At 43.4% G+C, this 8,365-nt stretch overlaps 3 protein-coding genes across 3 annotated transcripts; 1 reads left to right on the top strand and 2 right to left on the bottom strand.

Annotated features, from left to right (window-relative positions):
• Window positions 1–1,506: 1,506 nt before the first annotated feature.
• On the top strand, window positions 1,507–2,718 carry F4822DRAFT_423525 (uncharacterized protein). Its single transcript, XM_051459987.1, has 4 exons — window positions 1,507–1,820; window positions 1,856–1,985; window positions 2,061–2,358; window positions 2,415–2,718. Exons 1-4 carry the CDS (start codon window positions 1,736–1,738, stop codon window positions 2,553–2,555), a joined length of 654 nt encoding a protein of 217 aa, XP_051308307.1. The 5' UTR covers window positions 1,507–1,735; the 3' UTR covers window positions 2,556–2,718.
• On the bottom strand, window positions 2,402–3,058 carry F4822DRAFT_150888 (uncharacterized protein). Its single transcript, XM_051453008.1, has one exon. The coding sequence runs from the start codon at window positions 3,002–3,004 to the stop codon at window positions 2,654–2,656; it is 351 nt and encodes a 116-aa protein (XP_051308306.1). The 5' UTR covers window positions 3,005–3,058; the 3' UTR covers window positions 2,402–2,653.
• An 843-nt stretch (window positions 3,059–3,901) lies between these two features.
• Window positions 3,902–5,403, bottom strand: F4822DRAFT_423523 (uncharacterized protein). Its single transcript, XM_051459986.1, has 2 exons — window positions 4,009–5,403; window positions 3,902–3,957 (listed from the first exon to the last, which is right to left on the bottom strand). The coding sequence occupies exon 1, from the start codon at window positions 5,265–5,267 to the stop codon at window positions 4,449–4,451; it is 819 nt and encodes a 272-aa protein (XP_051308305.1). The 5' UTR covers window positions 5,268–5,403; the 3' UTR covers window positions 3,902–3,957; window positions 4,009–4,448.
• Between the last annotated feature and the right edge of the window lie 2,962 nt (window positions 5,404–8,365).

The following is an 8,365-nucleotide window of genomic DNA, read 5'->3' as shown; positions in this document are numbered from 1 at the left end:
TTCTGGCCTCTTTTAGACAAAAGTTGCCTTATGGTTCGCGGCCGTGGTTCGCATGCGGCTCAACGGAATACCCACTACCTAGGGAAGCCCACCACCCCCAAATGTATGATAATACTACGCAAACATGCTAAAAAAACTTCCACCCCATTAATCTCTAGCGTGGGTTCCTCTCGCACGATCGAAGATGTTACAAATCGTACGTAGGACTTGAGGTGGCGCTCGTGGCAACATGCCGACAGGGCCAAGGGAGCGGTTATCCCACCACTAAAGATATATGTATAAGATCAGATACATATACGCTGGGGTCTAGAGATAAGTTGATTTGGGTGTATATCGATATTCTTACCATGGCTCATGCATAGGTGACATTAATATATATGTCACGAACTAGTTTGGGGACAACCAGTTGAGCCATAGTGACCAATTTCACCTGCTGAAGTAGGAGACGTGGGTTCAATTCCCACAGTTGCTAGATAAAAGCTTCGTCGCTCTCCGAGCTTTTAGGCAACATCGACAGTAGGCAGGCAAGGGGTCCTAGCTGGCGGGGGTGTCACCAGCTCGGAACCTTGGAGTTTCCCTATATTATATTCTCAGTGTGCAGGTATAAGGCTTTGTCCACCTTATAGCACGATATGCGTACCAGGAGGTATGAGGCTTGGTTCTCCTCATATGGTATGGCATAGGGACATGCCTTACGGAGGGAAGGTATGATGTTACGTTCCAAGCTGCGGGGTAACATATATAATATAGAATTGGGGAACAGTGACCAATTGGTCACTGGGAAGCTTTTGCTTTATGGCTCAACTGGTTGTCCCCAAACTAGTTCGTGACAATATACATTCTTGATTCGGAGATTGACATGAGTGGTCTGTTAGGGGAGGGCTAATAGCCCAAGGCCTATAGAGGAGTATGATGGGATGCTTATAGCCTAACCAACCTAGCCTAAGCCATAATTATACCTTTTTACAGATATAGGTACTGCATTTGCTATATTATAAATATATGATGAAGCCATTGGAAACCTGGTAGTAAATAGCAAGCGCAGAAAGTGGTCTCACTTGTCTACCAAGTATGAGAATACCACATGCTGTAACTAGCCAGTTGTATGTAGGATGTAACTGTAGTTATAATTTGTTTTGTACATAAGAAATAGTATTGGAATTATGTTTAATAGTATATGCTTATAGGTATCCATATTTAATAGAACAGTTTTTTTGTTATATCATGTTCTCCATTTCCTTTATGGCTTTACTAATAAAATATGTGTGGGTTGAATTAAGGGAATGCTTCAATAAGTTAGATTCTTTATTGGGATCTATGTCTAATAATTTGTCAAATTGACTAAAGAATATAACTCAATTAAGTGGCATAAAAGGTCCTAAAATGGTACATACTATATGGAAGGGGGTATAAACACGAAAGGTCTAACAGAATTGATACCAGCTACAAGCGATGGCGGGAATAAAAACAGGTAATAGAACGGCATCCTATTCTTCGTATTCGGCCAGACCCCAGTTCTCTTCCTCTCATTTTGCTATCGTACTCGTACAATCTTCCGAGTCACAATGTCCATAGTACTACACCGAAGAGGAGGCTTGGACCTCACGAACAGGTGGGAAGATAACAAATGTCTTCACCATAGATTGGAGCAACGAACTTACCAAGACCATTTGCATCTCAACAGGGTTCAAGACAATGCAAGTAGTCGTAGGTAAGACGGTCTACAAACCTGGAGATGTTACTTACAAGATATATACGGCTGTCAACGGAGAACGCCGAAAGATGGAACTGCCACCTTATGCTATTGCAGATACGGAGAGGTTCTTACAGGGCTTCATCACACATATCAATGAAGAGTATCTGAACTGGGCCGGACAGCAATGCCGATCATATAAAGACTTGGTATCTTTAATCCAAGAGCATGGTGGCGACAATACTTCACAGGCACTGAAATTGCTTCTCTCCTATGAACATGCCAGATGTAAGTCCCCCCTGGCGCTTCTTTTTACTTCCCAACAAAGAGCTAACACGTAGACGGGGTGGAAAACCGGTTCGGCTAGCATCGTTGGCGAAGCTACCCTCGGAATCGACCCCATTCCCCGCGACACCCAGACCATGCCGGGCAGCGTACCTGTGCCTCGATTGATTGTTGCCCAGTGGGATACTCTCAGCACCAAAATCTCGGACCAGTGGGCCCAACAACTATTCCAATGTCCAGATGGACTTGTATACAAGCTGCTGATGTCTCAGGAACCCACAAAGATCCACGCCGGTTATATCGCGTTGCATGTTTTGACAGACGGAAGCTTGTGGGTTGTAGAGGATCAACACAGACGCGGTAAAGAACACTCGACAGAGGTACGTTTCCGCCCCACCTCCCCCTGCCCCCCTGCCCCCATAGCCCACTAAGCAAGGGACACCCCGCCCCCGAAGCCATCAATACGATCGAGGATGGCCTGAATGAGCTATTATTTGTCTTCGCTACTTCGTGTAAGAAGGTGGGATTCGAGGCTGTCTATAGGGGGTTGAGCCAGACATGGCAAAAAATATCATGACAAGCTGATGAGCTGACCCTGAATACAGTGACGCGTCTCTAGATTGGCTTCCATCGCTGAAGAAACTTTGCGAGACTGAGTGGAAACGACGAAGCTTCTCAAAGAAGGAGTGACCACCAAGTATCAAGCAAGGGGATCTGCCTTGTAACGAAAGTACGAGCATCTAAAGCCCGGAATGCAGTAAGAATGCTGGGATCCCGACTAGATACACCGGCGGGTATCGTCGTCTTCCGTACCAGGGCAATCCATTCAAATAAGACTGGTTTGTACTGATAAAAGAAAAAGTTGACCATATCGTGCCTTATTAATATGGCTGCCAGAGTCATGGCCTTGGCCTGTCTTGAGGGTTCTAGCTTTCTCTGATATCTCTTAGATAGGCGGGAATTCAGAGGATTGGATAATTGGCTCGGCTTATTTTTGCATGTCTTTTTCCTGTTATCAATATTCATTATCACAAATGTAGTTGTGAGATCATTATCTGGGTAGATTAGGCTCTTAGGTATATAGGGGACTGAATCATTAAGAGGAATTAAAGGCATTTCCATTAAAGCCGCCTCTATCCTTTAAGGAGTACTGTTAAGGTTTTCCACGGCTTTATTAAACATTCTGGTGGTTTACAAGTAAATTAAAGCAACTTTATATGATCTTTCCACGGTTAAATTTATATATTCTCGGTGGGAAAGAGAAAATTAAACGCGTAAATAAAATTATAAATAAATAATCTTAAAGTTAATATAATTTTTTATTATCTAATTTCTACGATAGACGGCTATTTAATGGAGGTTATATTAATTTAAAAGCTGTTAGTTGGCCTCTTTCCGAAAATGTCAAAAATGTAGGAGTAGGAATGTCGGGACGGAATGAACACACAGGCACCTGGACTAGGGTACAGGTACCTAGGTAGGTACAGGCTTAGAAGCGTCCCGGTAAATCCCACTACTAAACTACATCATCGCATACCAACTCATGAATTAGGTATTAATAATTAATAACCGCGATTGAAATTATTAGTATGACGAGAAACTCCCCAAATCGTCTCTTTGTTATCAAAAATGCATGTCCCAGTATAAAATAATTTATATTGCTTCATTAGAGGCAGTGTCAATCCAAATTAATTAATTAATACAATTCAGGTTCTGCTAATAATGATTTTAAATGATTATTAAGAACAATAGCATTGAGAAATGTGATCTAAACTCTAAAGGATTAGGAGATATTCTTTTCGATAAGTGTGGCGCTTCCGGTTATTAGGCTTAATCGCTGAGAGGCTGTCAACTGTGGCGTGGGGGTGATATGGTTGAGTTAAAGTTGTGGCGAAGGCGGGCGGGGTAACAAAATACTTTTGAGCAAAGTTTTCCTTGTGCTAGAACACCATGAGACAGATGAGCTTTGCGAGAACTAGGTACCGGATATCTTACTTAGATATATATAGCTCTTGCTAATTAGTAAATAGAACCTCGTTAGATTCCCCCCCGAGCAATTCACCTCCGAGCCGATGCCTGTCACCGAACGTTCTCAAAAAAGTCCTGCTGAAATCCAAAACCTATGGACAAAGCTTAGGCGACCAGATGACGAGATTGTTAGCCTCGTCTTAGACCATGTAAAGTTCCATGCAAGTTGAAAGGAATTGTCGTACTGACAACCCATAGCTTGATTTGGTAGCATCTGGAGAGGTTCGGAGTACTATCAAGAGTGTCACGACGCCCATTACTACACCCTGCATTATATTCATTCTTCTTGGGCAATTTACAGTGAGGTCTGAGACGCTGAAGGATCGCGGTATGGCGTATAAGCTTGAGAGCGAAGATGAAGTTACACTTGGAGAGCATACTTCCATCGTGATCGTGAAGGTGTAAGGTTCGCATCGGTCGGCCGCGAAGTACAGCTTGTCATTCAATGGGGATTCTTTCCAGGTGTAAACCTAAGCGACATCGTTAGCTCAGACACTTTCGTGACAACATGGGCCGTAGCATACAATTCCGGCATTGGGTATACTTGACAGGCAATATAGGTAGGATCCAGCTCTGGGAACGGGTCCATATTAGATTCCAGCGTAACCGCATTCATTTCCCGCCTCGAATCCGTATCTTCCGACTGCTCACCATATGCCAATTCTAATAACTTTTGGTCTGTGAAATGCGATTCGTCCCAGGCTTTATCCTGGGGTTTTGTTCTGACATGTCGGCGTTTCTTGCCAAATTTTAAAATTCGCCGATCCGCGGCAGGTAGATTACGCTTCCGCACATCGCCGTTCTCAAGTTTCGCGACTGTGTATGAAAATTCACTAGCAGGCTTAACAGCCATAATCTTTCTCGTAAATTCTCCCAATTGCTCATCAGTGAGCTTGCTTATTATTGTCCCAATTCGTTTGTTATATTTGTACGCCCTAGCGACGGCCGTTAGAGCAAATGTCCCACCAAGCTTGAAAAACTTCCATTCTAACGAGTTCTTGTCCAGAGTTTCTGCCTGGCATTCTTCGAGGGTAGCTTTAAGTCCGTAGGGTAAGGTTTTAATGGGCTCTTGTATTGACTTCTGAAAAGCACTATAGAGTTCAATTTTAGATAATGTTTCGTCGTCCGCAGGAATAACAAGAAACGCGTCAATAATGGCCGTAAGGGTTGAGGGGTCCTGTAAAGCCTCCTGGAAGCTAAGGGGCCGATAGCCTTTCTCAAATCGTATCGTGACTTTAGAATCCATGAGGTGATTTCGCATGGAGTAACTCCACAAATGCTTATGAAATAAGCCTAGGTTAGAATATGATATGAGAAATAGAGCCTGAGATGGAATGTGGTGGGAAAAAAGGAGCCTAGGACGGAATGTGGTGTAAGAAATCTAGCCTGAGATGGAATGTGGTGTGAGAAATAGAGCCTGAGATGGAATGTGGTGTAAGAAATAGAGCCTGAGATGGAATGTGGTGGGAAAAGAGGAGCCTAGGACGGAATGTGGTGTAAGAAATCGAGCCTGAGATGGAATGTGGTGGAAGAAATCGAGCCTGAGATGGAATGTGGTGGGAAAAAAGGAGCCTAGGACGGAATGTGGTGTAAGAAATCGAGCCTGAGATGGAATGTGGTGTGAGAAATAGAGCCTGAGATGGAATGTGGTGGGAAAAAAGGAGCCTGGGACAGAATCTGCTAGTTCTACCAATGAACACTTACTTGGTGGGCCCATACTCCTATTTTGGGAGATTCCCAACGAGATAATTGATATGAGAGCATGCACAATCTTAGCATGTCCTATTAGATACGTCGCCTTATTAGGAAACCTTGCTTTATGGTTTTTATTACCCCCAATGTTTGGTACGGGGCACTGTGTGGTTCGTATGGCTGATCAGTAGGTAGGTAAGTATGTGTTCATAGGTCAAAAGGCATCAGGATTGGTACCCAGGTTGTTTAATCCAGGCCTTTTCAGGCTTTTTGTGCAAAGTACCGAATAATAAAGTTATTCTTCATAGAGGTATGGTATAAGAACTTTGGTACCGAGGCTAGCGGAGGTTAATAGTGTCATCGTCTATAAAGTGTAACCTATGATACAGAACTGGCTGAAGCCTTTAGCTCTGCTATCGTTGCTATATCCACCCTCGGGGATTCTTCACGCCTCTACGAGCCATGCTCACTTCTACAGTCTGGCGTAGGATCACTCTGAGGCAATATGATCGGCGTCTTCTAGTCAGATTTAAACCAATGTATCGTTACTTTAGGTACCTAGGTAGGTAGCTGAAAACTCGTAAGATATCAATAAAATACAACCTGTTCCCACTTCCGCGTATATGCCACCCACCCCCTCCAATGAAACCATGCCGGATCATTTCCCGCTATCTATGCTAGGCCTGGACGCATATGCATCGGGTCTGTCTCAAGAATGGCTAGGTGATGCACTCATCTTGCCACATACCCGGTAGATTAACATTTTTGGGGCCCTCTTGTTGGATACTGGGCTATTACGGTAGATAACGGATCAGGAAAGCGAATATGGCCGCTTATAGATTTATAATTATTTGATGGTTGATATTTGAGGTGGGCTAAACTAGAATCTAAGCCCGAATATGGGGCGTTGCTGTGCGAGCCAGAACAACGCGATGGGTTTTGCTCGGTATTGTCACGAGACCAACCATAAGGGGGGGTAAGAACATTGTTGTTGTGCGAGGAGATCGCAAGTAACTGCTACAGGAGTCTGCGTATACATACACGAATAGCCTCTTTGTCCTAATGGCTCCTTTGTCCTCATGTGCCAAGCCCAGTATCCCTCCTGGTACTTCCCATGATGTATCGGTTCCTGGAGCCAGACTATTGACATATCCTCTTCTCCCAGCTGCCAATGCATCTATTCTGCTTTTTTCCACGGAACACGCAATTCCCTCACTATGATGGCTCATACACTAGATTCATGCCTGTAATCCTGTGCTTACCTCACTTATGGTATACCTTCGTTAATTTAGTCTTCTTTACATCATCCAACTCGCTCTCGAGGCAGTTCTGAGACAGGGAACTCGTAGCATCGTATATGTCCCCTGAATATTCGACATTCAGCAACGCTATTTCCTGTCTCTTAGAAGGAGGAGAATGTAGCGGGGCACTACGCTTTCTTGACACTCCTTCGGTAGATTTACTACTTTGAGGGGAGCACTTTTCCGACTCAGATTCCATCAGGAGAGAAGCAATATCCATAATAAATCACGTTTTTTAATATGAATTAAGTCTCCATGAGCGTCATGGGCTCGAGTAGCTTGAGAAGGAGTGGAAATTTGAGGCCTTTTTATATATCTGATCCCCTAAACCCGCTGCAAGGGAAACCACAGATATAAGAATACATCTCGCAATAAACCCCCATGAATACAGCAATGCATACCTAGGTAAATACCGTATCATTCGTTTCATTTTGCCTTACTAGGAAGACAGTCCGGCCTGTTGGAATATCTAGTGGCTGAATATTAGGTGGCTGGTAAATTCGCCCCATATCTGTGGCATATATGTAATTTCTACACGCTTGATCATTTCCTAGATAACTTAACCTTCTAATATAACAGAGAACAAACAAACGTTAGAAAATGTTTAAGGCTTGACAGTAGAGACCCACCTCTAAGGCGAGCATAGTAACACCTTTTACACTCGTTCTATGAACGGAATATTTACTGGAAACCATGCGTATCGAAAAATAGTCGACACTTTAGGTAAATCTACATATGCATTAGGTAGGCCGGGTAGGTGGGTGTGTAGAACTCAGCCCGAGAGGTTACTAAAAGGCACATGAGCACTCTGCTAATAATGGACTGTGACGAACCTATGCCTCGGGGAGGTATAGTCATTGCTGGATTGGCTAATCCGGGGTGTCTTGATTTGAAGGTAACAATATCAGTAGTAGGTCAAATGCTTAAGTAAGTTCTGTTCGTCAGAGAGGCTTGGAGTCCTCTCACCATTGTAAGAGAATAGTCTTAGATTGATAACTAAAGAAATAAGAAAAGGAATAACTAGATACATAGGGGACTTCCTTCTTCTTATACATTCTTCGTACTTGGCCATTTCTATATTTCTTGGAGATTTATGTGATTCCTTCTCTGTTGTGATGTTCGCAGAGATAGACAGAGACCTGCTCAGGCTGTACCTTCTGCAGCCTTGTCTCTCATGTCTCCACAGAGACACTCCTCTTCTCTTTATTCTGATTGGCTAGTGTTAGCCCCACCTGGCCTTCCTTCTTCGGCCATTCTTGCTAGATTGTAGCACTTGGTTAGAAGTATTATATATTTTCATCATACAGCTCATTAAGCTAAGCAGATATCAGTTATTATAATATGTGTTATGTTATAAGACTATATG

The sequence above is a fragment of the Hypoxylon trugodes genome (genome assembly GCF_022578975.1).
Source record: "Hypoxylon trugodes strain CBS 135444 unplaced genomic scaffold F4822scaffold_28, whole genome shotgun sequence".
In the NCBI taxonomy this organism is placed as follows: Eukaryota; Fungi; Ascomycota; class Sordariomycetes; order Xylariales; family Hypoxylaceae; genus Hypoxylon; species Hypoxylon trugodes.
This window is presented reverse-complemented; position numbering and strand designations above follow the sequence as displayed.

Coding starts and splice junctions, on each gene's coding strand:
- F4822DRAFT_423525 (XM_051459987.1), top strand. CDS start 1,736: ATGTTACTTACAAGATATATACGGCTGTCAACGGAGAACGCCGAAAGA. Junction 1,986..2,060: donor TATGAACATGCCAGATGTAA/GTCCCCCCTGGC, acceptor CGGTTCGGCTAG/CATCGTTGGCGAAGCTACCC. Junction 2,359..2,414: donor GTAAAGAACACTCGACAGAG/GTACGTTTCCGC, acceptor CCACTAAGCAAG/GGACACCCCGCCCCCGAAGC.
- F4822DRAFT_150888 (XM_051453008.1), bottom strand. CDS start 3,004: ATGAATATTGATAACAGGAAAAAGACATGCAAAAATAAGCCGAGCCAA.
- F4822DRAFT_423523 (XM_051459986.1), bottom strand. CDS start 5,267: ATGCGAAATCACCTCATGGATTCTAAAGTCACGATACGATTTGAGAAA.